This window comes from Pithys albifrons, chromosome 8 (genome assembly GCF_047495875.1).
Source record: "Pithys albifrons albifrons isolate INPA30051 chromosome 8, PitAlb_v1, whole genome shotgun sequence".
NCBI classification, from domain to species: domain Eukaryota; kingdom Metazoa; phylum Chordata; class Aves; order Passeriformes; family Thamnophilidae; genus Pithys; species Pithys albifrons.
In genome coordinates, this window is record NC_092465.1 from 27,568,750 (window position 1) to 27,596,741 (window position 27,992).

General features: G+C 44.9%; 1 protein-coding gene across 5 annotated transcripts in view; it reads right to left on the reverse strand.

The window, feature by feature from the left end:
• Positions 1–27,992, reverse strand: part of PLEKHM3 (pleckstrin homology domain containing M3) — an 88,211-nt gene that overhangs the window by 58,156 nt on the left and 2,063 nt on the right. For all 5 annotated transcript variants that reach the window (XM_071562489.1, XM_071562487.1, XM_071562486.1 and 2 more), the window contains exons 2-3: positions 20,260–21,113; positions 8,121–9,053 (exon numbers count right to left, since the gene is read on the reverse strand). In XM_071562489.1, coding sequence (XP_071418590.1) covers positions 8,121–9,053; positions 20,260–20,857 — 1,531 coding nt within the window. In that variant the 5' untranslated portion in view covers positions 20,858–21,113. The remainder of the gene's footprint in view (positions 1–8,120; positions 9,054–20,259; positions 21,114–27,992) is intronic.

Here is a 27,992-nt window from a genome sequence, read left to right on the forward strand (position 1 = left end):
AAAGAGAATACTGTGATTTTTAATGGTACCCAAAATCATCCCTACCTAAAGAATGTTACAGAGCAAGCTACAGAGGGAAGAAATGCAGCTTTAGGTATACTGTTAGCAAAGTGAGGGAAGGAGTAATCCAAAACCTTTCATCACAGAAAATATAACAAAACAGCCTTGGAATCAAAGAAAGAAAATGGGGGCTAGGAAAAATAGCAGCAAGAAAGTGCTGTTGGACACAGATGAACCTCTCTCAAGAACATGTCTGTGAGCACAACAGGAGTATTAGTATCAAGAGGCTCATGTCCAAGTGTGAAGACTTCAGGAAGAAAGTAGTACAGAAGATGAGGTTAAAAAGTTGTAACAAGACTCTCTCCTTGATTTAAGGTGGTCTAGTATGGAGGAGGAATCCAAGACACTTGAATATAATTCCTCTTCTGCAAACACAAGAAACAATTTCTGACACTTTCAAGGTGTTGCATGCTCTTGTGCTCAAGGAGGACACAAAATATGAGTCTTTATATCCAGATACCTTTTTCTTTAATCTTTTAACAAGTGAAGACTGGAGTAGTTCCACAGCAAAACAGAGAGTGGAAGACCAAACTAGAATCAAGTACACAGCGGTACTCCTTATTCAGTAAAGTTCCTTGCTCAGTATCAGAAAAAAACAAGTCCCTTGTGATTGTATGCTATAATTAAATCTGTGACAGATTAGCTTAGAAGCTAATTCATTTAGAAACAACATACAATATGAAGAAAAGAAAATGACCCACAGACTTCAAAAGGCTTTCAGCTCAATAAAGGCATAAAGCAGACTAAGCAGAAGGAGCATAGCAACAAATTTCCAGTGTTAGATCAGACACACAACATTGCTCTATCTGCCCAGCACAAACAGGAAGAGAAAGTGAGAATTATTTCAGTTGCTTGCCTTGTGTTCCTGTGCATCTATTCCAATTCACTCCACCATGGGAAAACTCAAACTCACAAGGAAGACACACTAACAAATCCAGCTTAGTTCTCCCTCATGCCTGCCCAGGTTTGCCTTTTCATTACACTTTGTCCTTTTCCCACCATTACTTTCTCTTCAAAGTAATTTTATTTCTAAAGAAAAAAATTAAAAACTTACAAACCTTCAAGCAATGTCTGACACTTTACTCATCTTGCCTATATTTTTCATGAGCTTCTTATGAACTTAAAAAAAAGACAACAAAATCTTAATAGATTAATATCAGAAACTTTTCCATGTTGAAACCATGTGGATTTGACCCTATCAAATTATAATTACCTAAGAAACATATAAACCCCATATTATTTACATCAGCAATGTATAAATCCCACTTTAATTAAAAACCAGATCAGCTTCTCAAGAATTAAGGATGGGTTGCATTTTTTAAAAAAATTGTCTCCAAAGGATCAACCAACCATTCTAAGATAGTAGAAACCTTGACTAATAGCTGTAGCTCAGGGCTAAGTGATAAAATAACAGACTTCCTGACTTCATTAGTGCCATTTGAAGATACAATGCATAGCCCTGTCCTTCCTGTCTTACACTTTCCAGCTCAGCTGACTTAGCCTACCCAGTGCAGGCTTGGTGCCTACAGGCTCTAGTCTGGGCTGGGGACACTGGTCATTACAGAGTGACCCATCCCAGCCTGCTGAGATGTCTCACAGGCACTGTCTCAGAGCACCTCTCCAGGGCAGGGGAGACTAATCCCTCCCCAGGCACCCAGGCTTCCCTCCAACCAGCAAAGACTGGATTAGTGTAGACATCCAATATTCAGACGGCTGGCAGTAGGTGAAGTAAACAATGCTCTTTACATCAGTCATGCTGAACCCCCAGAGCTGTGGCTTTTTCTAAGAAGACGAACAACCAACAGAACAAAAAACACTGTTGGAAACAAGCCAGGTGATAGCACATATGTGTGCATACACAACAGTCTGCCAGTCTATACTATCCTCTGTAGATGATGGCTGTACAAGCTGTACAAGCATGCTGCAGGTTACACAGCTAAATTCTGCCTTCCCAATAAAACTAATAGCAGTTAAGCCTGCAAATGTAACTCCAAAAGAACTTAAAACTCAAAGTGTAAGCTTGCACCTCACATATATAAGTCAAGAAAACAGGTGATCAATAAAAGAGGACTAAAAATCCTAGCTGTGTGTCAAGTGGCTTTTTCCATCCCAACAAAGGTGAGACTTGGACATTTAGACTCCCTGGTTTTGGCACTCTTTTCTTCGAACTTTATGCCAAAAGATCCATCAAGATTAGTTTCACAATGGACTAAAAAATTCCCCAAGCAACCAAGAATTCTTTGGGGGCAGTGAAACTAATACCTAGTACTCACAAGCCAGAAAGAAACAAGGCATAGCCAAGAACAAACAGCCTATGCTGACAGTAGAGACATGTTCACACACAGCTGAATTGAACTCATAACAGTACAATAAAAAAGCCCAAGAACATACTGACAACCTGCAGAGTTGTTCACAGAGGCAGATTAGAGCAATGGGGTCACCTATCCCCACACAGGCAGCACAGGCACCCTTCAAACAAGCCAGGAGGAATATGTACATTCATCAACCACGACAGATGCATCAGAAGTTCTGGCTGAGACAAAGTCACTAAAACACCAGCTGAGGATTGCAAACAGCACATCAGGGTGCTGGACAGACACTGGACTGGTCAAGTACTCATCTAAACTGCCCTTCAGGGCAACAGCAGGCCCACTCCAAACCCAATTCCCTGAGGGAGAAAATCTCATCCTGTGAAGGTGCCAGCCAAATCCCAGGAGGGATTCTACCAAATCTACCAGCTTACACAAAGCTAATAATTTTCACTGCCACTTTCACTAGTCAAGCCATCCTAAAAACAGAACTGAAGAATTCACTGGCCTTACCAATGATGATTAAATAGCTTCTGTGATCATAACTGCTGATAAACAGGTTTAATCAACTCAAGCATGTGGTATCTTCCAAATGTTTTCCAAAAAAGAGCTGCAATTGCAAAGCACTGTGGACCAGTAACCTTGGGTTTTCAAACACATAGGACTGTTGCAAATAAAGTACTCCTTGCTACATAAATTGCAGTCACACTTGTCTGGAAACCCTCTCTCCACTCCTCCCAACAAGTTCAGACATGGTGTATTTTCTAAATACTAATTTAGACCATGTTTTTTTTTCTTCTCAGTTGGTTCTGACTACCAAAGAAAGAGTTTAGAAATACCACTGTTAGCAGTGAAAGTTTTACTTTTGAATGAAAGCAACAGGGCCTGAAAGTCACACACAAGACTGGGGTCTAAAGTGGAGATACTTAATAAAACCTTTGCAGTGCAAAACATATTCTTAAGGGGTTTTACAGAGTCTCAAACACAGGGAAGGCAAAAAGCTGCTGAAGCCTTGGAACAAAGAGATCAATTGAAACGAAACCAAGCACAAAACAAATAGAGCACTTAGAAAAAGCACAATCCTAAAAGCCCTGGACAGGTGAGAACAATTGTTCCTTGGGACTGAAAATGTGACAACAGTACCGACAGCCCTCCAAAGGACCTCATGGTATTTTATTATTGTGCTACATTTTCTAAGATTTCTCCCACAGTATTTTTATTTCAGTGACATGCTAGAAATAAGTGGGTGTGATGACAGTTCACAAAGTATTTGCTAAATTCTTCCTTCTCCACTACCTGTATTTGACAAGTTTCAACTATATGGTTTTTTGAGAAGTTGAACAAAGTCAGTATTGCAGTGGGCTATTTTGGCTACTTTTTTACATCACACTTGCTGGCTTGCAAGCTACTAGGAAAATACTTTCTTTTCAATGAGGGGAAAAAAGAAAAAAAAAGCAATTTTATTTTCACTGCAGTAGGGACTGGTTTCAGACCACTGGCATGAGGAAGAGCAGAGGCGGCATGAGCTGGGCATGTTGCACTGGGCCATCCCCCAACTACACACATGATCACAGCACTAGGTGCAGAACGACTCCTTGAAAAGCAACAGTTTTCCACCTGCTGCTCCATTTGAGAGGACTGCAAGCTCAGGAAGCAGCCCATTTACTCACCTTGGCTTCTCCGCACCTGGTGTTCAGTGTTCAGCTCAGCCAGCCAAGTCAGTGGAGCCCTAACAGCAGTATTTATCCTTTTGGCAAGTGTGGAGACAGGGAGAAAGCAGGGAGGAAAAGACAGAAGGCACTCCAGAAAAGGAGCAAGGAAAGCCACACAGAAAAAGGAAAAGAGCAAATTTTCAGGAAGGCAGAAATTCTTACATCCATTAGGACTTGCTGTCTAAGTAACAAGAGCACCTGGAAGATGCAACTGACTTCTTCAGAAAAAAAATGTTTGTTTTAATAAAGGACAGGGAGAAAAGAAATGAAAGGTGAAACAAGAAAGATATCAAAAGAACAGGACCTGTGCAAAAACAGGAGGCAAGAGCAAAGACCATTTGTCTTCCCCATTTATGGAAAAGTGAAGGCACATGACAAAGAATTAGAGATAGTGAAGGGCAGGTAAGGATATTTTCTCCTTCCAGACCTCCAGAAGAAATGCCTACCTTTCCCCAGAAGCCCCATAGATGGCCTAACAGGGAGACAGGACAGCCACTGGAGTACTCACAACCAGCTACCACTGCCTGCAAGATGCTGCACTTGCAAAGACATGTTTTCAGGGAACTTTCCTGATCCCAAATTTAGGATAACAGTTCAGAGATTTCTCTTGAATCTAGGTGAAATAAAGACATCAAAAATAATAACACCCCTACAACAAATCACCTCAACATGATGCATATCTCTCATTTCCTACACAATAATGAACAAATCATAAAACCTGGTATTTACAAGCTTGGACTTGCAAGCACCTTTCATTTCACATCCATTTGAAGATGAGGGGCAGATTCCTCCAATCTCACCTGAGCAGATCAATGTTCTCAGCTGCTACTCTTGCTCAGAGTCCCCACAGGAACACTGCTGTATCCCAGCATAAGGGCAAGATCAAGCTTGCAGTTATATCAACATGCAAAGGACAGAGGACGCTGCCACTGCAGTCAGAAGTTTCTAGTTAACCCCACGTTCCAAAACGTGTTGCTGTTCCAAGCCAAAAATATAAATAATGGCTGCAAAGGTAAAAGTGTTTGTAAAAAAACCCTTCCTTTTCACTGTTAATCAGTGGCCTATTTGTTCATTTTTTTAAATTATGAGAAATAATGCCCTGCCCTCTGCAGCAAGACAAAGAGTTAGAAATCTGGGGGAAAGCTTCTGTATCTGCTGATCAAGCAGAAGAAAACTTTTTTTCAAGCTGCCCTTCTGACTCCAGTGTATCAACAGTTTGTCCCCCCTGCCCCATGGCTACATCTGACACCACCGCCCTGGCTTCTATCAGGAGTTGAAAAGTGCTAGTCAGACTCTGAGATAAACTTGTCAATAGCGAGGCACAGACATTCATTCACATTCTTCCCTACCTGCTTGTGAATGTCAGCTGTTCGTCTGGGAGCAATTCCTTGAAAAGGTTTTACTGAGGGAGAAAAGGAAAGGGGGGTGCAGAGAGCATTTAAAACAGAAAAAAATCTGTGAGGGGAACCCTACAAAGACTGCAAAGAGAAAATAAATTAAAAAAACCCTGTCCCCATCAGGTCCTTCCATCAACCTTCTTTATCAGAGGTTCATTGTCAATCAATTAGCCAAGGCAGCAGGGGGCTGTAGGAAGGGGGGTAGCTCGGAAGACAATGGTCTGCCCTGTTGTATTACTATTTAATCACTTTTCCTAAATAAATAAAGCAGCCCTGAGGTGCTGTCATGTCAAGGGAATTTATAACAAAAAACCCCTTCATTTTTCATTGGTCATTACTTTTCCTTCCCTCCCACCCCTGCAGGACTAGAGAGGGTTATTACTGTAGCCTTAAGTTCCATCTTTGTGTTGCTTGCCTTTGATTCCCACTCGGACCTTGCCACTTTCTGGCACTAATTTGTCAGGCTGAACAAAGGAGGGATTTGTACCTCCTGTAAGGTCTCAATTAGGAAAGGCTTCTGCTGCATTATGTGCCATTGGGACAGGACACAAAGACGGTAATTACAGGAATTTGCACTAAATGGCTGAAGAATTCACAGCAAAACTTTTCTTCCTCCCCCCTCCTCATCTTTATCCAAGCTTACCCCTCCCAGCAGCCCTGGGGAAAACCGCTCTCAATGCCTGCACGCTGTAATTACCAAGAGCAGCCCCCTTGGGTTAAACAGCAGCCCATGCCGGGAGCGGAGCTCGCTGCCTGCCGGGAGCAAGAACAGGGAGAGGCTCGGCTTGCTCGGGTGCCTCCGAGTCTCCCCAGCACAAACTTGTCTGAACCAAACAAGTTTCCCCAGTTTCTTTCAGTTATAAGTAAAATTACTCCTTTCTTTGCACCGTGGTAACAGCTCCAAGTTCCAGCCGACTCTCGAAATCAGCTTTAAGGAAATGGCAAAGAATCCACTCCTACAGTAAGGGCTGGAAATCCCCATCCTCAGGGACTGGGAATCCCGGTGACCGGCTTCTCACAGACCCTCCACAGCCCACACTTCTCTGCACAAGAGCATTTGTTCAGTTGGGCAGACTAAAAGACCACAAGGAGCACTGTGAATGCCTCACGTGTATCAAGAAAAGACATCACGCAACCCTGACATGGTCAGAGCACTTCATTTCTGCAGGGAATACATAAGTACAGATTAATTGTCCCATGCCTGGGAGACGGAATCCACCTTTTCCCACAGAAAAGTCTGCTCCCTACTACATAATGCAAGACTAAAAACTGTTTCACATTGGAGACATTTTGTTGCCATCCCAGGGCCTGATCCTATTTTAGAGGAGGTCATTAAAAAAGTTCACTCGAAACTCCTGGACCTCAATCACAGAATTAAGCAAAATTTTAAACAGTTTACCAAGTTTTGAATTAAAAGAAATTAAGAGAAAGGAATATGGCTTTATTGTCACCTGGGACACTATCTTAAAATGAGGCTGTTAATTCTGCTGTCTTCCTGGGTTTCACAAGGCTGTCTCTTGGGTAACACACTGAGCTGGACCTACCTGGGGGAATACTTATTTGAGCCATTCCCAGAGTCTCCCTCCAGTTTTCACTTTCACAACTACCCTGAAAGTTAAGACATGACCATTACCCAACAGTGTTCAGGTGATTAGAGTTACCATAGAACCCAGGCACCTCCAGTTTCAGCAGTAGTTTGGTACATTAATACTCCTAGAAAAAACTGACATGAAGTCATGCAAATGTGGCCAAGAACAGACCTGAATTCAGGCAGGAGCCCAAATACTGTGACCAGAGCAGTAATTACAATGAGGCCAATCTCCATGACGCTCTGGCTGCCAGGTGGGTGCCATGCACTGTGGGGAGATGAGCAGGAACATGATCTGCAGGTGACTACCAGAGGGATGAACCCAGCTGCACCCACAGCCAGTTCTGAGGGCAGTCCAGTACTCCTGGGGCTCAGCTTGGAGCTCCTGGGCCCACACAGACACTCCCAGAATCACGTGTGGTTCCAAAGCAACAGGAGATCTGCACCCCAGAGCAGAGTGGAGAGGAGGCAGGACCCTCACAGCTCCCATAACATGAGAGTAAAACCCTCCAGAAGAGCTATTTCTGACAGAGCTGACAGTTTCCAAGTGAGTATAACTAAAGTGGGCCAAAGACTACAGCTTATGTAAAAGGTGCCTAAATTTGCTCCACACAGCTACCCTTGCTAAAGTAATATGACAATGAACTACATTCACACAGGTCCTCTCTATTTTCACTTCATTCCCAAACTAGATAAAATCATGATCTTGCCATGGACTAGAGTCAGACAACAAATTAATTCAGACTCCTTTGTTTCTGGACCACCTTTACATTGTCCTGAGTCAAGAAAACAGCTCAGCCACTCTGTAAGGCAGCCCTGGCCCACGTAGAGCTTTATGTGAAGAATCTAACTTTTCATCATCAGTCATCAAAAGCAGATGAACCTCTGAATATCCCATAGGCTTTATCCACATTTTACAGGGAGCAAAAAAAGGCTAACTGTGGCCACAGTGAGGGGCAGGGAACAGCTGTGTGCTGCTGGAACACATATATGCTTTTTCAAGAGATTTTCTCTTCCTGCTGAGGGGAGTAGGTGCTGCAGGCTGGTTGCTTACCTGCACACTTGAAGCTCTGAACTGTGAGCCCTCTCTCCAGAGACAGTGTGGTCAGGATGCTCAGGAAGCTGGTGGTCACAGACTGGCGCTTGCTCTTTCTAAGATCACTTTCAAAGGGCCGATCTCCAGGTTTGTTCCTAAGTGTGACTTGTGGGTTCTGAGTTAAGCTTCTAGTAGCATTGGCCGCTGCCTTCAGTGCCTCCATCCAGTCCTGGGCCCTCTGGCGGGTCTCTGCACGCAGGCGCAGGACATCTTGGGGGAAAATGACCTGAAAGCAAGAGTCACAGTCATCCTGAGTATCTGTCTGCACCGACAGGCACACATCGACATTGTAGCTCAGCAGAGGATCTTCATCAAGCCTACCGGGTTGGAATGCCATGAGATAAGACCTGTTCAAGACAAAAGTAAATGCCTTCCAGTTATTCTGGACAGTTAACCTGTAAAGAGTCCCTGATTTGAGAATATTTTGATACTCTTTAGTGTTTTCAGTCAAATTCATAGATAGGAAGAGCTCCATAGGCTTCTGTAGTCCATTGGTTTGAGAAAGGTCACTATTATTTTCAGGCTTTGGCACATTCTCCAGCTTCTCCTGCTGTCTTGTGAAAGCAGGCACAGAAGCACGAACCGCTTCCCAGAGTTTCTGTCCCCAGTCCAGTGTCTCCCACGAGGACTCTGCCTTCAGCTGTAGCTGTGAGCTGTCTGACAGGACAGTGTCCACTACCTTGGTTTCAATGCCACCAGTAACAGTGACCCTTTGAAAACGCATGAGTGGATACACGGTGGGAAGAGTCTGGTTGCCACTGCTGTCCAAGCAATACAGGTACAGTTTGTATGGGGAGAGCTCAGTGTAATACGTTTGCCAGTAGCTGTCATTGTCTCTTCTAACTTCTAAGTATCCCTTCTTCAGAAGATTTGGGAACACTGGCTTGTGTTCTGGAGGAAACAAAATGAGAACATTGCCATCAATTATTTTTTTTGTTGTCTCAAATTGCTACACCATTCTGGCTTATACATCTCTCCTACACATACACGGAATATCTGAGGATAGGAACAGAGATCCAGCCTTCATCTAATAGGTTATAATTACCAAACACAAGCACTAACTCCACATTTGATCCAACAATAATAATACAGCACATTTTTACCCAGAGGTAGCAAAACACTCTACAAAAAGGGAACAGAGAAATACAGGGACATAGAAACAAAGCCATTTTCCTGAGATTATCCAGGAGAGTAGTAACAGCAACAAAACACCGCAAGTCTCCCAGAACCTAGTCCAGAAGTGGACAAAACTATCAAGTAATCTATTGCCAGCTATAATAGATTTCGACAGTGAGAAACAGATGCATATTAGAACACTTTCCCTTCCTTTCCACTGCTTCCAAGGCTCAACTTCATGTTTTCAAACATACCTCCTCTGCCTCCCTCTGTCCCTGCCAGCACAGGGGAAAGGGAATGGCACTATCTGGTCAAGTTCCCTCTGCTGCTTCTTCCTCCTGACACCTCTCCCCTGCTCCAGCACGGGTCCTCTCCAGAAGCAGCAGTAGCTGCAGTCCTTCAGGTTAAACCTGTGCCTGCACAAGCTCTCCATGGCCACAACTCCTTCAGCAAATCTCCACACTCTTGAGCACAAGGTTCTGCATGGGGCTGTCGGGAGTTCCTCTGACCCTCAGCTGTTCCTCACACCACTGTGCTTTACCCTTTCTCTGAGATGCACTCAGCTAGAGAGGCCCCACTAGTGCCTGATGGGCACAGCTGTGCCCTGTGATGGGGCTGCTGGAACTGCCTGGAACAACCCTGCTGCCAGCACTGGACCTGGACTGCCCCAGATCTCAGGGAATGGAGAACTGTGCCCAACACAGCAGTTTCTTACCACATTTCAGCACGACCTGGGACCAGAACATTTTGCACAGCCGTGTTTACTCCAGAGGAGCTTTGCTGGTTTATGAGAATCAGGCTCAGGAGCAGCAAACAGGACCAAAAATGAAAAGTAAGAGGCTGCCCAGACAGACTCAAACACATACACCTCAGTGTCCAAGTGTTTCAGGTGCTTTGGAGCAGACCCTTTCATAAACCCCAGCCCAAGGCAAAGTCAAGGGGAATTTTTTTCATCCCCTGAAAACCAGCCATAAGCAGAAGTCACTCCACGCACTAAAGTGATATAAATTTAAAGGACTTATCATTGCATTCCTGAGTTTTAAAAAAATGTTTCCATGCAAAATTTGTTCCAATCTGATTTGCACCATTAGCCACCATAGAGGCAGAAATCATATTTTTACCTTGGGTTGGACATGGCTCTATGCAATTTTTTATGAGCCCTGTATAAATTCTGTGGTATTCACTGTTAGGCTGTCATACCAACTACAATACTTGGCACCCCAGGCCTGAGGAACAAATTCTTCCTCCCATTTGAGGTCTACTTCACCTTTCCAGTAAGGATACCTGTGATGGGTCTTGACTTACAAACTGTGGCAGAATTAGCAGACACAAGTAGAGGTTTCTCCCTTGGAGACTGCTATTCTGGACACAAGAGAAAGGTGGCATCCTGGGAACAGCTCCTCATCCACTGCCCAGTATAATTAGGTCACAACAAAATCAGCATGAATTGACCTTAACACACAACATTATAAATCCCAGTGATACAGGAGCTGTTTAAGGTTTTTGCCCTGGGGCTGACAGCTTTTGAAAGAGGGAGAGGGCAGACAGCTGGAGGCATAAAACATTCTCAGCCGTCTCAGCTTAACCAGTTATGACTCATGTTAACAGGCTACAGACTAAGTAGCTTTGGACACGATAACCTCTGAGTACAGCAAGGATGTCTTCAACACAGAGCTAAGAGAACAGAAGCATCTAGACTTGATGAAGCCTGGAAACAAAAAGCCCAAACCAAGACTGCATAGAAACTACTGCATTCCCATCAGTACTGGGCTTCCCAGCTAATATGGCCAAGATTGCAGGTGAATCTGCTCTTGGCACTGCTGGCTAATAGCCAAGTCTGTCTGTTTGTCCTTCTGGGGCACAAGGAGAGTCAGGGACTATAAGCAGTTGAGGGGCATAGTTACTGTCCAGGGATATCTGCTGGGAGCTCAACATAGCAGAGAAGAGGCAGTCTAGAAGATTCCTGGAGTGTATAGAGGATAATTTCCTGCTTCAGCTGGTAAATGAACCTACCAGAGGTGGAGTCCTGCTAGACCTGCTGTTTACAAACAGAGAGGAGCTGGTGGGAGATGTAGTGGTTGGAGGCCATCTGGGGCACATGAAATAAGTGACCATGAAATAAGTTTTCAATACTCAAGGATGCAAGGAGGGCCATCAATAAAACCTCTATGCTGGACTTCCAGAGGGCAGATTTTGGCCTATTCAAAAGACTGGTCCAGAGCGTACCCTGGGAAAAACCCTTGAAAAAAAGGGGGCACAGAAGGGATGGACGTGCTTCAAGAAGGAAGTCTGGAGTGCACAGGAACAGGCTGTCCCAGTGTGGCAAAAGGCAAGCTGGCAGGGAAGACAACCAGCTTGGATGAACAGGGAGATTCTGAAGGAAATCAAGGGAAAAAAGAGAGCTTACCAACTGTTGAAGAAAGCGCTGGCTATTCATGACGAGTTTAGGAATACAGTCAGGTCATGTAGAAATAAAATTAGAGAGACAAAAGCACAATTTGAAGTCAATCTGGCCACTTCTGTTAGGGATATCAAAAAGCACTTCCATAAATAATAACAAAAGGAGGGGCAAGGAAAACCTCCATTCTCTGTTGGACTTGGGGGGGAACATAGTTACCAGAGAGGAGGAGAACGCTGAGGTACTTAACACCTACTTTGCCTCAGTTTTTACCAGTAAGACAGGTGGCCCTCAGAACAACTGACCTCCTGAGCTGGTAGACAGAGACAGGGAGCCAAACAGGCCCCCAAGGGGTGTTCCAAGAGGAAATAGTTAGTGATTTACTGAGCCACTTGGATCCTTCTATGGGGCCAGATGACATCCATCCTAGAGCGATGAGGGAGCTGGTGGAAGACCTTGCCAAGCTGCTCTCCATCATCTACCACAAAAAGGGCTGCAAGGAGGACCCAGGCAACTACAGGCCTGTCAGCCTGACCTCAGTGCCTGGCAGGGTTATGGAGCAGTTCATCCTGAGTGCAATCACACAGCACCTTCAGGATGGACAAGGGATTAGACCCAGCCAGCATGGGTTTAGGAGGGGCAGGTCCTTTCTGACCAACCTGATCTCCTTTTATGATCAGGTAACTCGCCTGGTGGATGCAGGTAAGGCTGTGGATGTGGTCTATCTGGACTTCAGCAAAGCCTTTGACACTCTCTACCATTACATACTGCTGGAAAAGCTGGTAGCCCACGACTTGGACAGGGTCACTCTCTGCTGGGTTAAGAACTGGCTGATGGCCCAGAGAGTGCTGGTGAACAGGGCTGTGTCCAGCTGGCAGCTGGTCACCAGTGGTATCCCTGAGGGGTCACTGTTGGGTCCAGTTTTGTTTAACATATTTATGGATAATTTAGATGAGGGTATTGAGTCCATCATCAGCAAATTTGCAGATGATACCAAGTTGGGAGGGAGTGTTGACCTGCTGGAAGGAAGGAGGGCTCTGCAGGGGGACCTAGACAGGCTGGAGAGATGGACTGATTCCAATGGGATGAGGCTTAACAAGGCCAAGTGCAGGTCCTGCACTTTGGCCACAACAACCCCCTGCAGCGCTACAGGCTGGGCACAGAGTGGCTGGAGAGCAGCCAGGCAGAAAGAGACCTTGGGGTACTAATTGACAGGAAGCTCAACATGAGCCAACAGTGTGCCCAGGTGGCCAAGAAGGCCAATGGGATCCTGTCCTGTATCAAAAATAGCGTGGCCAGCAGGACCAGGGAAGTGATCCTTCCCCTGTACTCTGCGTTGGTGAGGCCACACCTTGAGTACTGTGTTCAGTTCTGGGCCCCTCAGTTCAGAAAGGATATTGAGGTGCTGGAGAGAGTCCAGAGAAGAGCAACAAGGCTGGTGAAGGGACTGGAGCACAAGTCCTATGGGGAGAGGCTGAGGGAGCTGGGGGTGTTTAGCCTGGAGAAGAGGAGGCTCAGGGATGACCTCATCACTCTCTACAACTACCTGAAAGGATGTTGTAGCCAGGTGGAGATTGGTCTCTTCTCTCAGGCAACCAACAGCAGAACAAGAGGGCATTGCCTTAAGCTCTGCCAGGGGAGGTTTAGTTTGGATATCAGAAAGAAATTCTTTCCAGAGAGAGTAATCAGGCATTGGAATGTCCTGCCCAGGGAGGTGGTGGTTTCACTGTCCCTGGAGGTTTTTAAGATGAGACTGGACATGCCACTTAGTGCCATGATCTAGTAATCACAATGGGGCTGGATCAAGGGTTGGACTTGATGATCTCGGAGGTCTCTTCCAACCCAGCTGACTCTATGATTCTGATACCAGCTGGTGAGAAAGCAGAACTCATGCTGTAACCTTCACTCTAAGGAGATACTCCTGCCCTTGGCTGAAAGCATTGCTGTAGTTGATTGTGAGTTTCATTCATGGGTAGGAGGAGGATTTAGAACAGCAAAGTGTAAAAGCTTTTCACTGAAAACCAACTTTAAGGATTTATAAGGATTAAGCAGATAAATTTCAGTTAAACTTATTGAACATACATGACAATTAGTTGTTTAATACACTTGATGTGAGTCTGCAAACCTCATCGTGGTTAAAAAATTGGGGAAGGATACTACCTCCCATCCACACAAACAAAAAGGATGCACTTAGATTTTGCCTTGCTACCTCTGCCTCAGCTTCCCCATTCACCCATATACTCAGAATGGAGCCTGCTTTTAATACCATGCTCAAAGCACTTCACCTACAAAGACTTCCTGCAGATATGGCTAGAACCGCAACAAGTAAAAAAATTGCTACTTTTGCACAAGGTCTAAAAAGGTGAGTATAACTACACCTTGCAAATCAACAAACTACTTAAGAGTATTTCAGCTGAATGTGAAAACTGAAAGCCTAATCTGTAACTCAAAATGGCAGAGAAAAAGCACACTTTGATAGCCCAAATGGATAGATACACATGCACATGCACGCACTAAAAGAGAACCAATTTTGTTCACCATACATCTCTGGCTCTGACATTCATTAGTATTTCTGTGCTAACTCAAAAGCCATTAATTTCTCTGAAACCCACACTAATCCCTTTGTAGTGCAGATAATGGGCAGCCATTCTAGAGTCATCTTCCCTTTCTATTAATCCAATCAGGGAGGCAGCACTTCTGCAGCTCCAACTGCAATCTCTCTCGCTTCCATCAAGTACAGATGACAGTTCAAGCTGCTCCATAATAAGACAACTCGTAACCTTCCCCCAGCCACCCCCCCCTTCATCAGCACACAGGTTTGCTTGTCTTTTGTTGAGTTAGAGAAAGGCTATGTCTCCCTGCCTTTCAAAGAAGCACCCCCCTCTCCCTCCTTCGCCCCACTCCTTCCCTCCAAGCTCCCATGAAATGGCTCCAATGGCTCTTGCTCTAACTGGGACAGAACCAGGAGCCAACTTGATTAAAATTCAAATGCCTCATATTGTTTATTTCAGGGCAATAGATGCTGGCAGGGACAGGCTGAATCCATATGCTACACACACACACACCTCTTTACCTCCTCCACTTGCAGTGTGCCAGATAACACCCTTCCACTCAGAGAGCAAATGGTACCATTTCTCCATCCACCTTCCAAACAGAAACTACATCTCTTTTCCTCCTTACAGAGACAGGGAGAGTAAATTGAGGAAGAGTAAAAAAAGGGAAATAATCACAGAAAATGGCCCATGCCTGAGCCATTTGGAGGTGTAATTTCAAGGGACAAGGGGGAAGAAGGCAGAGGAAAACAAAGAGAGACTCAGCAGCTGGGGACAGAGCAGTATCTTCCTTGGCATCTCTCCTCCCCCTTGGGAACTGCCCACTCGTCCTGGCTAGGAACCCCACACCCAGCACATACCTACCCCTCTCCACACTCAGGGCAGCTGGTACAACCAGCACCACTGGAGAAGGAGAGCAAACATTGTCTCAGCACATCCAGAAGATACATGCTCCTGTACTTGGATTTTGGTTGGCATGGCAGGAAAACTTGCCCTGTTTTCCACCACCAAAGCATTTCTGATGACAGTAACACCAAGTAACTTGGAAAAGAGCAGAAGCAGAGAGGCCTAGTTTCTGGGGAGTTTGTCTCGTGAGGTGGCACTCCTCTCTGAATTCTCTAATGCTTAGTAATTTATGGACAAAAGTCACAGGTTTTGTCAATAGCCCTCCTCTCTGATTTTCACAAAACCTAGCAGACACCGTGTGGACCTAGAAGCTCTCAGACTAGGTTGGACTAGTCACCTGTTTGGTGGGGTTTGCTAGATCAGGGACAAACTGTGCCTCAGTCAGTGTGACTCAGATTCACAATGTCCACTACTATCTTCCTACTTAAAAACAGTCTTTGCTTCCCACCTATTTTCCCACCTAGCTCCACAGATATGTGTCTTCCAGGCAAGTTTATCTGATTCCACTTGGTCCTGAAATAATGGCATTGACATTTCGCCACAGATTTCCAGCAGATGGCTCTCCTGGAGCCAAAGCTGGCATTTTCTCTCAATGCCACCTCTTTTCAGGGGACTACTACAGCAGTGGGACTTGTAACTAGGTAGTGGTTTGCATTTATCTATATAAAGAAACAGCATCACTCCCCACTAGAAGGCCATTCCTTCTTCTTCATCTTCCCTAGGCTTAAAGAAAGTAAAACCTTCTTTGAAAATATTGAACTTCCAAACCCTTAATTTTATATTTATGTGTTATTTCCAGAGAGGTTGGTTTAGTTGTTCACCAAAAATCAGCTTCTCACTGAAAAAATCCCTAAACAGATGGATAAAGAACCCAAACAAATTACTTTTCATGTCTTTGCCTTCAGGTGTGGCATTGATGAATTCCACCTGCCCAGCCACTCCATCCAATCCTTTTTGTTCCTGTGCAACAAGTTGAACACTTGTACAGTGCTTACTCAGCAGACCACCAGCACTCTGTGCATACTGATAGTGCCTGCACCAGGGGGACAGTGGAGAAGGACATTGGATTCATTGAAAGACCAACCCAGAACAGGACTCAACTCTGGCAGAGACAGAATTATAATGAGCTGAAAAAGATGGTTACCTACTATGAGCTAGGAGATGCATAAAACAGCAGCACTTGCAAAAGAAGTGAGAATATAAAATGAAGATGGGTTCACTGATTTTCTTATAAATCACTCAATTCAGCTTTAAAAAGAAGGAAGATGGTATAAAGTGACTGTCAAAGCTACAAAAAGAGGGTCAGTTCACATTAGGAAAGTCAGCTGACATCACTAAGGGAATTATATAGCAACTAACCTGAAAATTCAGTTATGAAAGTCATCACAACATCACTGGAAGCAATCAGCACTGCCCCAGGAGATGAAAACTCTGTTCATTAGCTTTATGGAGTGTTGTAACTTGCAAGCAAAAATCTCCATAAAGAATAAACCTTCCAACCAGAACAACTTCACAGCCCAACTCATCAGTGCTGTTTACTGTAATCCTCCTGCACTGTGGCTTTATCCACTGTATGTGAGCGTCTCCCACTGGACTCCCCTCTCCATCGCTCTACACACTCCCACAGGCTCCCAGACAAGGGAGTGCAGTAAGGTCACATTTTCCTCCACTCGAGGCAGCTGCCCACCCTTGCCCCCTCTGCTGCTGCTGCTGCTGCTGCTGCTCTCTGCCAGATCCTGTAGCCCTTCCAGCCTGGAGGGTGCCCAAGCCCAAGGAGCAATCAGGAGTGAGCCTGTAGTTAAGCTCTTAAAGAGCATCCAAAGGAGGGCAGCAAAGATGGTGAAGGGCCCTGAGGGGAAGCCATAGGAGGAGCAGCTGAGGGCACTTGGTCTGTTCAGCCTGGAGAAGAGGGGACTGAGGGGAGACCTCACTGCAGTTACAACTTCCTTGTGAGGGGAAGAGCAGGGGCAGGCACTGATCTCTGCTCTGTGGTGACCAGTGACAGGCCCTGAGGAAATGGCCTGAAGTTGTGTCAGGGGAGGTTTAGGTTGGATATTAGGAAGACTCTTCACCCAGAGGGTGGTTGGGCACTGGAACAAGATCCTCAGCGAAGCGGTCACAGCACCACGCCTGACAGAGTTCAAGGAGCATTTGGAAGATACTCTCACACACACAGTGTGACTCCTGGGGATTGTCCCGTGCAGAGCTAAGACTTGGACTTGATGATCCTTGTGGATCCTGCCTTCCAACTCAGCATTCTCTGTGATTCTGTGAAAGTGATGCACTCCCCAATTTACCCAGGGGGGTTAATGGGGAACTACCATCCAGCAGATAAGCTGAAGTCAGGTGATCTAAATTATACTCCCATTTGATCTTGGGCAAAGCACTCACTTATCTTTGTCCCTGCTCACCTTCCTTATCCTTACTGTGTGGTGAATTTAAGCTGTAATCTCCTGGAAGAAGGGGCTGTCTCTTGCTAGATGTACAGACAGTCCCTGGCACTTATGAACCCCTGTGGTGGAGGACATCCACCCCACATTCTATTTTAAACAACATTTTTGCCTCCTTAAATCTTGAAAGGTCCCAAATCTCTCCAGTACACCCACCCTTTCTTGATTACATTTTCATATCACAAATAAATTGGCCACGGGGGGAACATCAGTTCTCCAACAGGCTTGATACCTCTGGGATTATTTCCAAGTGGTTTGAGGCTTACTGCTCTCCAGAGGGGAAGGTGCAGAAGTGTTATTTCTGCATCTCTGCCTCTCAGACGGCAACACCATTATTTTCTGCACGACACCACAGACTTACAATGTTATGCCGTCCCAGTGACAATTATTGGCCTACTTTTCTGCCCTGGCTGTGTAACTTCTTACCTACTGCAGACCACTGATAGTGCTACAGGCGTGTTTTGAAAAATTGTGAAAAACCTTAGGCTTCAGAAACTTCCCTGGCAGATGGGTTAGGAGCTAGGCTTTACTTGGCCACCATGGGAGGGGAAGCATTAAGGCTGCATGTCACACCTCCAGTACTGCACATCAGTCAGGACTTCTGGCTGCCTCCACCTCTGCAGCAGCTCCTGTACCTGCCACATCTCCCCTTTCCACTCAGCTGTCTTTGCAGCTCCTTCCTGAGCAGGACAACAACAGTGGCAACTCACAAGCACTGCTGCTTGCTTTTTTATAGAATCATTTAGAGTGGAAAAGACCTCTAAGATCACTAAGTCCAAGGTATGCTCTTGTATTCAGAATTAACCACACAAGCTTTTGTGTCAGTTCGAAGAGCTAATCTATGCAGCAACTGGGACAGCCTCGGAGGACTGGGAGACCTCTGCAGGCTCCGAAGGGAAGTCCTTTACTGCAGTGAGGACTGACAGGACTGGCTGAAGCTGCCTTTAGTATCTCAGCATTAATTTAATTTGGATTAAAGCCCTGGAAAGGCACGTATTCACAGGCTGCAGCCACTATGACCCCTTCAACCACTGCAGCAGGTTTTAGCTGGCCTCAAAATACATTTTGTGGCCTTTTCTGGAGAATAATTACTAGTTGCAGATACATGCATCTGTAAAACCTACTTTCTTGCTTTTGTGTTTCTCTTTTCAACTCAGCTCACAGTAGCAGCAAACTCTGTTGGGGGCTCTCTTGTAAACACAGGGGGAAGAAATAGAGTGCATTTTCAGAGCACAGAAGCTCTCCTTCCCCGAAAGGTACCCCTGCCTTCAATCATTCCGTGCAGAAAGGCTCTTGGAAGGGCACACAGCAAGCACTGACAAGCTTGAGAAGTGGGCCTGTGTCTCATCTCATGGGGTTTAAAAAGAGCAAGTGCAAGGAGCTGCACCTGGATCGGGATACAGGCTGGGGGATGAACAGATCAAGAACAGTCCTGTGGAGAAGGACCTGGGGGTGCCGGTGGGTGAGAGGCTGGACATGAGCCAGTAACGTGCACTCACAACCCAGAAAGCCCGCTGTGTCCTGGGTGCACCAAAAGCATTGTGGGCAGCAGGTCAAGGGAGGGGATGCTGCCCCTCTGTGTCCAGCTCTGGGGTCCCCAGGACAGGAAGAACATGGAACTGTTGGAGTGAGGCCAGAGGAGGCCACCAAAACAAACACCTGCTTTTCATGCTCCAAAATAGCTGATTTATCTGGAAAACCTTACACATAAAGCTCGTTTTAACCCCAAACAGGCCACCTACTCATAACTAGAGTCATTCCACCACATGCATAGCTGGACAATTTCACAACCCTTTAAGTTTTAAATTCCTTTGTTAAGCCTTGCCTTTATTTAGATTATAAAAATCTTTGTGGCAGTAGCTGTTTTTCTTCTCCCTAAGTGCCCAGTCCACTTCTGGCACCTACAAAATAAATCACGGAGATGGAGACACTGGGTGAATGTTTCCAAAGCCCTGAGGACATCCTCTTTCAGTGCAGTGCTTGCAACAGGAAAAGGAAAAGGTATCACTTGCTAAAACACGGCTTCATAGGGCTCACTGGAGATGCCTGCCTCCATCTGATAACAACCCCTCCCTACCCCACACAAAGCTGGCAGGGATGACTTATATTGACAAGCACAAACAGTGTGCTTGAATTTCTGATAATTGTTTATGGACTGAATAGTCAGTGTTTCTTAAAGAAAGAGAGTAGGGATCTGAAGCCTCACAGTAAAGGTCTGTATGACCTCTTTTTTATGGCCACTCTTCAACATTATGAAAACTGCTTTTGTTTGGATTTGCCATTCTCCCAAAAGTTTTAGCATTCAAAGCATTTTTTAGTTTGGGAAACTCAGGTAAGGAAATTACCAGAAATACATAAAAATTAAATTATTTTTTCCCTGAGTCAAACTGAACAAAATAGAGGCAAAAAGTAAAACAAGCTTAGTTTTTCAAACCACAAAAGGAACAGAAGTCAAGACTAGTTTAAAAACTGATTCTCAGGCAGGCAAACAAACAGAGCCACATCAAATACAAAAGAGCCATACTGATTTCTCTCTTTTTAAGAGTTACCTCACAGTTGCTTTTTGGGTGTTTTGTTTGTATTTTTTTAAGATGGAGACTCTCTTTCAAAACAAATATTATAAACAAATAGGAAACTCCTCATATCAACAGAAACAATAAAGCACCGGCACAAACCTGTGTTTCCTTGGATGTCCTCTCCCTTGGCTAAAGCCAGGTAAGAGAGCAGAGCACAGTTATTGTCCTGACCAGGAGGCTGCTGCAGGGAGGTGCCTGTGAAGACCAGTCCCCAGTTTACATGGCTGATATCAGAGCGTGACCTGTTGTGTCCTGGTTTGAACGTGGAGGTTTCCTCATTCTGCACCAGGATGTCGTTCACTGAGCGAGGCCTGTCTCTCCTCCGCTGGCAGATCCTGAAGAGGTTAAAAGCTGTGGTCTCCCCTTCCCCTGCCCAAGCAAGGCTGCCAGCAGCTGTTCCCCTCTGCACCATGCATTGGTCTTTGGCAGGGAATGCTGTCTGAGTTTTGGTTTCCAAGAGGTCATTTTTGCAGTGATCCCAGATGAGGCTACTTTTGGCTAAGGAGGCAACGTTCCTCAGATTCCTGCTCTCTGTTATCTGATCAAAGACCTCGTGCCCCACCAGTTCAGGGACCTCCTGTACACCATACACCTCAGAGGGCTGCACAATCTTTTCAAGCTTAGTATCAAAACTACTGAAAAAGTCTTCAGTCACTTCCAAGGCTGGGCTAATGTCATCAACCTCAAGAGCCTCCATATCCCGTGCTGCCAGTGGGCCTGAGGTGTTGTGATGTTTTAAGAGGATACCACATCAAAATCGAGAAGAAGAGCTGCTTCACATCCGTCCTTGGCACACCACTGACTTAGAGGTGGTGGGGAAATACAACCAGCAACTACACCTGTAGTGGTAGGAAGTAACCAAATCAACCTGTCTTCAGATGGAAGATCTAATATCCACTGATCAAGTGGGCCATGGTGCCTCTATGAAATAAGCTCATAGTGATGAAGGGTACCTGTAAAGCAGAGCGAAACATCACGTCAGTAAGGGCTTTTCTCAAATATGTTTAATCACATCACTGCTTTCACATCATAGTCCCCTTCACTTCCGATTTGCACCAACATTATTGTGTATGAAGAACCCTTTGTGGTTTCTGTTGTTCACTGTGTGTGAACTCTGTGTATAATCACTTCTTGAACTGGAACCTGCACAGAGCAGGATGGAGCACCAGTTGATGAGAAACCAAAGTGATACCATTTATCAAGCAAGCTTTAGAAAGCTGCATTAAGAGGTGGTAGTAACATCACAAATGCAGACACCTAGGGAATGCTTCATACAGTTTCCCTTGGGGATCTAACAAAAAGTTAGGAAACTAAGTGCTAGTTAAATAGGCCAACCAGCCTCAAATAGTTTGCCTTTTGTCCTAGATTGGTTTCACTCCCAATTTTAGGAGACCAAGATGAGTTATACAGAAGCTACTTTGCCTACCTGTCTGCATGAACAGAATTGGGATGTTTGACAAATAAATCAATGCTATGAGGCTGCTGCAGAGCACTGCACATAGTTTTTCTCTAGAATACCACAGGGAAGCTAAGAGAAACCATGTAGCAACCTAAGTCCTGAAAAGACAAGGCAAAACAAAATATACCATATCCTGCCACCGTCACCAATCTTTACTTCCATTCTGTGGCAAAACATAAGAACAGCAAGGAGCTTTAACACTAGAACTGCTGAAGAGCTGTATTGACCCAACTGAGCTCACACCTGTGAGGAGGAAGGAAGTGGGGCTTCTGTTCCCTGTGGTGCAATAAGGGAGTGTCTCACTGCTGACTTCTGTCACACCAAGCCTGCTGCCTTCTAACCTCTCCTTGAAGCTCCATCCACAGTGCTGCCATGCTCAAGGGAAGTGCACTGGGGGTAGGTTTAAATCTGGGTAATCTGTCCAATGTCTCTAAATTCTCGGGACCTGGAGACTGGGCATTTGTGCGAGCAGAACAGTCCTCATATCTGCCACGACAAACCACAGTACCTGGAGCCTGCACATGCAGAACAGCCTAAAGACACAGTTTTGACCACATCAGCTCAAGTCCTAAAAGCAGCAAAGCTCAGAGAGTTCTGCCTAGATTAATACACTCTCAACAGAACTAATTGGCCTGGGCTGGGCTGATAATTAGCAGCTCATTAGTTTGTGAATGCGTCTGAAGTGCTACCAGGACCCATGAAGATTTACACTTAGCAGAAAAAAACATCTATTAAACAGCATCAAACACAGGTAATACTCCTATTTAAAGTTCTTTTTTTTTAATCCAGAACAGTCTCTTAGCCTAATTTCTATCAGGAAAGCTGTTCAAATAGGCACCCTTTCCTATAGCAAGCCAGAGGAAGGAGGCCAGCAGCCCCCCCAAGAAGGGGGCACAGAATGCTGTAGCACAAACCATCTCTCTACAATCCCTGCTGGTTTCTTCCCATCCCCTGCTTCAGTTGTAGCCAGCCATGACACAGTTGTGCTCAAAAGCAGCTCACCCTCACTCCTAACAGCTATGCCATTCAGACTCTGATCTCCACAGACACTCCAAGTAAATAACTTTCAAAAGCAATAACTAATCATGTATACAACTCTGCAAATGTCAAGCCTTTACACCGAGAACTTTCTGTCCTTAACTCTGCAAGGAGTCACTTTGTTAGTCTCAGAGTGAATCAGGACTAGGATCAGCTTCAACAAGTAAACTTAGAATAGAGCTCTGAAGGTAGAGCCAAAACCACACCTACAGGGTTGAACAATACAGATCTGGAATTATGTCAAATGAGAATAGTATGGGAACAGACTCGTTGCAGAACTGCAATTGCCTGTTGACAGCAGTGGGAAATAAAGTCATCCTGGGGACATCTGCACCATCAGCTTGATGCAGCAGGGAGTTCACTCTTGAAGCTCATTCCAGCCAGCAACCCCAGAACAGTGTTCTGCTCCCTGGTACTGCAGAGCTCCAGGAACAGGCTAAGTCCAATGTCCCATTACTGGAGCAGCAATCACTCCAGAAAAGCTTGTGATACGCCACTGAAGCATTTTAGGTGGTAGCAGATACCATGTTGCTCTATTCTTTACTTTACATCTTTAGGAAAGGTAGAAATCGAGGGGTAAAATTGACACTTACATTTAACGGGTTCATCTACAAATGCTGGAAGCTTCATGTGGCAGCACGTTTCTCTGGATCCTGTGAGACTGAAGCCATCCAGCAGCCAAGTGTGGTGATGCTAAACTAAACTGACCTCATATCCAGTAGGATGCTGAATCACAAGGTCAGGAGAAGGTGACAGGCCCCTGCATCACATGGTTCATAAACTGTAATATTCATACCTTCCAAACTAGTCTGTTTGCCCTGCTCAATGTGATGTGAAAGGGACCTTGGTGGTGGCAGGTTCATCCTTCCCTACACCACTAAAAGAGTTGTGCCAGTAATTCCCACTAGTGCTGGGATTCTGCAATTACACATCCTCCAGAAACTCAATTTGGCATCTTCTGACAGTGGCACTCAAAAAAAATTTAATTCAGATGTCTGCATGGATTTGCTGGCAAGGGAAAGCAAACTTGGACACAGCAGTAAACTGGTCCATCAGAATCCTCTCCAGGAGGAAAAGCAGTGAAAACCACTGTCCTTCATGTGAAGGAGAAAAAAGGCAAACATTGGGATATGTTACACTCCTTTTAAGTTACTATAAAATGTATTGCCTCATGTACTGTTCCTTGAAACACCTGAAATTTTCCAAAGACATTCACAGTAAGGCAGTGAATAAGAGAGGAAGAGAGAAGCTGCTACAGATTGCTGAAGCTACAGGCAACTATAAGGACAGATTTGTGCTCAACCAGGCCCCTGGCAACTAGTCTGACTGAAAAAAGAGTGAAGGAACATGCCGCATTGTACTCAGAAAAAACTGCTGGACACAGGGATTGCAATAGCTGAAAACCAGCTTTTCTGTATGTCTGCCTAGCACAGATACAGCTTCATCCATGAACATGCAGCAATCAGACAATTAATGCGCATTTACAACACAAGTAAAGTCTTCACTATCACAAGTTTGTAGTGGCCCCATTAGTCACATGTAAGGATTACTGGTCATGGCACATGAGACACTGAAGTTCAGTTAAGTCAAGATTATCTCTCTTAGAGAAGCCACATGGACCTAACCTAGGTGACAGCACAACCTGACAGCAGAGAAAAATCAGGGAAGACAAATGCCAAGGAACATACACTGGAAGAAATCATTTAACTTCCTGATGTGTTTTTCTGGATCTTCATGGGCCTGGGAAAAAATCCAGGCATTACATGACAAAATTTAAAAAGCACAGAAAATGCAAGAATAGAAAGTAATCTTGCAGGTGATGTATACACCCACAACAGGCACCTGCTGTGTACCCCCAGCTTATGCATTATGTACAGGACTGTTCATTCAAGATCAAGCAAGAGAGAGAGCTAGAACCAGTGTGTGCTTAGGAACCAGTGACTGAAGAGATCCATTTAGCTCACCAATCCATCCAAAAAGTGTATATGAAACAAACACCTTTCAGTTTGTGCCACCATCCTGCTATTGGCCAGCTATTCTCTCTCTTTCTTTTGAACCACACAGGTATCTTCAGCTGGATGTAACAAAGCAGTAGTGTCCTTAAAGATGCACTTCTTAAACTGCTGTTCAACACTGGACAAGAAACACGTCCACAGTTACCCTGCTGCTAACAGAGAAGCAGGAAAAACAGTCTCTTATCCTTTCTAGGAGGCCACCACATGGGTCTCTCTAAATTAGCCACAGCACAAGTGGCTAATGTGGGATGGATCTGAAAACACTGGGAAGCACAGGGGGAAAGCAGGAAGAAAGAACAGGAGGCATCACACAACCTGATAAGCAATCTTGTTGGTTTTGGTACTCACAGGACTTCCTCTTCAGCACACAGGTAACAGAGACATATAACACAACAGATAAATGGAGACTGCCCCTTTTCTCTTGTATTTGGAGAGAAAATTAGAAAGCAACAATCAGTGATGTTCGCAAGTAACGATCAATGATGTTCTGGAGGAAATGCATAAATAACAGGAGCTCTAAGCCAGCAAAAGATAGTAAAAGACAAGCAATACTAAAATTCCCCCAAGTCTCATTGATTCCTCGTGACTCTTGGGCTCAAATTCCTGGCAAAGATTTGGGTTTCTGAGAATTTTATTTCAAGAGCACAAGAGGAGTTTTACAAATTACCTGCATGCAAATAGAGAGCAGCAGTGCCTCAGACATTGCAGAACACCCTGAAACCTGCTGTGGGAACCAGCTCTGCTTATCTCACTCTGCATTACAACTGTGGGCTGAAACTCCAATGCCAACAAGGAATGCAGAAAGGGACATTCTTTCAATTTGGTAGCAATTGGATAGCAGAGCAAACTCAAGCAGCTTCAGAGGGACCTTTATTTCTGTTACGTTGCAGGCCTGGACCACTACAGTCCAGTTTATGGGCTGTGACAAACCTGGCCTGAAGAAAGGTCATCTGAAGAAAAGATGACTGCACAGTCTCTTTGAATACATCCACTGGGGGTGGAGCAGCTGGTACTTAATGAGCTTTTCTGCTTATCAGTCTCAGCAACCTCAGACAGTGACCTGAATGTCTTCCAGTGGCACCTGAAACAATTACAGCTGCTGGTTTTGCTGCCACAAGGATTTCTGACTTGCTCTGTAGGTCACATCAGCCAAGTATTGCCATATGATAGTCAATGGTTGGTTCAACACGACCTGGATAACTGTATTTAGATCAGATTTTTAAAAACCCTCTTCAAATGCTCCCCTCCCCAACAGACAAACTGAGAAATTACTGGCTTAAAATTTTCAGACTATCCTAACTTTAAAGTGTGTCACAAAAACATCTTTTAACTCATATTCCTGCACAAAACCACTGACAATATTTAGGAAAAGCTCATGAAAACTGCAGTAAGATACTTTCTGGTCAGGAATGCTTGGCTATAGGACCAGGCACTAGAGAGGATAACTGTGAATGTAAGAATAATCATTACCATGTTCCCCTGATTGCCACAGTCTCGCTGTCCTAAAGGATGAAATCAACTGCCAACATTTACCAATGAAAAAGAGCTCCCACATCCTGTCTGCTAGACCCAAGGGGAGGCAAAGAGTAGAAGAGCTGCAATTAACATAGTGCCTAATTACACTCAAGCTAAAAGACAGCAGTGATCTCTTCTACACTACAAAACAAAAATAAACAACTGAGAAATGCTGAATTGAAGAAAGAGGTGAAACCAAGGAGGAAGAAGAATGCCATATTCTGTGAGGGGAAACAGACCCTTAGTGAGGATACATGAGTCTGTCTCTGTGAAACAGATTCTCCCCAGCAGCTGATCTGCCCCAGTGCCTTTAAGAAGGAAGCTTCTCAGGCATCCTGCCCGCGTGGGGAACTAACACACCACAGCTACGGAACAGCTCATCCAGAGATGAGCACACAGTAATGAATAATAAACAGTACTTAGAGTATACATCATCTTTAATTTTAACTGCATTTTGGAAACAGTGATTACAGGGCAAGAAATGCTAAGCTGAAAAGTGCACAACAGCCCACTGCACCAGAACAAAATGAGTCCAGAGGATGAGAAGGACACAGCAGTGGACCACAGGATGCTTTTCTTTTCCAGAAACTGGCAGCTATACAGATCTCCTGAGATCTTTCTCGCTGACTCCTTTGCCTTGCAGCCATCTGACACACAACCCTCCTGGCTGGGGAGCACCACCAAGTAATGAAGGGCTGTATCACTTCCTGTGGCTGAGTAACCATTTGAAATCTCAGCAGCTGGACTGGGGCTCCTGAAAGGATGAAGGACCTTAGCAAGGAAAGGAACAGAAAGCCAAGCAGACTGACCAGAAGGGTCTTAGCTGATGGTGACATACAACCCAGGCTGCAGGCCAGCCAAACCCATCAGCATGTGGGCACCTTCTTAGGTTCCAGCAGCCTGAAATCCAGCCTACCCCGTGTGTGCTGCCTGATGGCTAGCTGACCTTGCCGGGAAGGATGTCAGGTGTGGGGAAAAAGAGGCTGTCCTGAGTCCCAGCACCGTCCCTGGAGATCGTCTGGATGCCAACACCTCAAACCTACACTTCAATATAAAATCCACATGGACAATCAGAATGAAGCAATGCAGTGACTTGGCCTGAAACATGGATGTCTGGTCTCAAACACACTTGTAGTCTCAAGTAACAGCTCAAGGGAGAGTGAATGATTTCCATGCTTGTATTCATTTGCTTTGCATGTGCAGGTTTGCCTAAAGTTGTATAACTTGCACTTTCCATGCTGCCTTTTACTGCAAGAGCACTGCCTATTCTGCGAGACACACAGACACCACAAAGCACTGATAGACACACAGACACCACAAAGCAGCCTGTTACCTCCTGAATTCAGCAAAGAGTACAGAATTTGTCAGGGAACAGGGCACCCCAGAGGGGTGACACAAACCTCCTCCAGTACAAGAGGAAACATGATTGAACTAGACAGCCAATAAACAACAAACAACAAGACTCAGTCTAATATTTCTAACTGTATCTGCCACTATGTACCAGCTTGGCTTCAAGTAAGATGTGAGGCAACTTGCATCCATTGGTTGAAATAAATTTTTTTTTGTTAAAAAATAAACATTTCTACTTAATGCAAACTGAAATTTTTAAGTATCTTCTCACTCTACATTTTCTAGGACTGTGTTGAAGGGAAAAAACAAACATTAAATGCTTGAATTTTTTAATTTTTTTCTAAAGATCAGAAATTAAGACATTTTAAGTTTGTCAAGCTGTGAACAGAAATAAAAGGCACAGCTGGGAATAACAGCTTCCATTACCCCAGAGGCCAAAAGGAGGGTAAGAAACA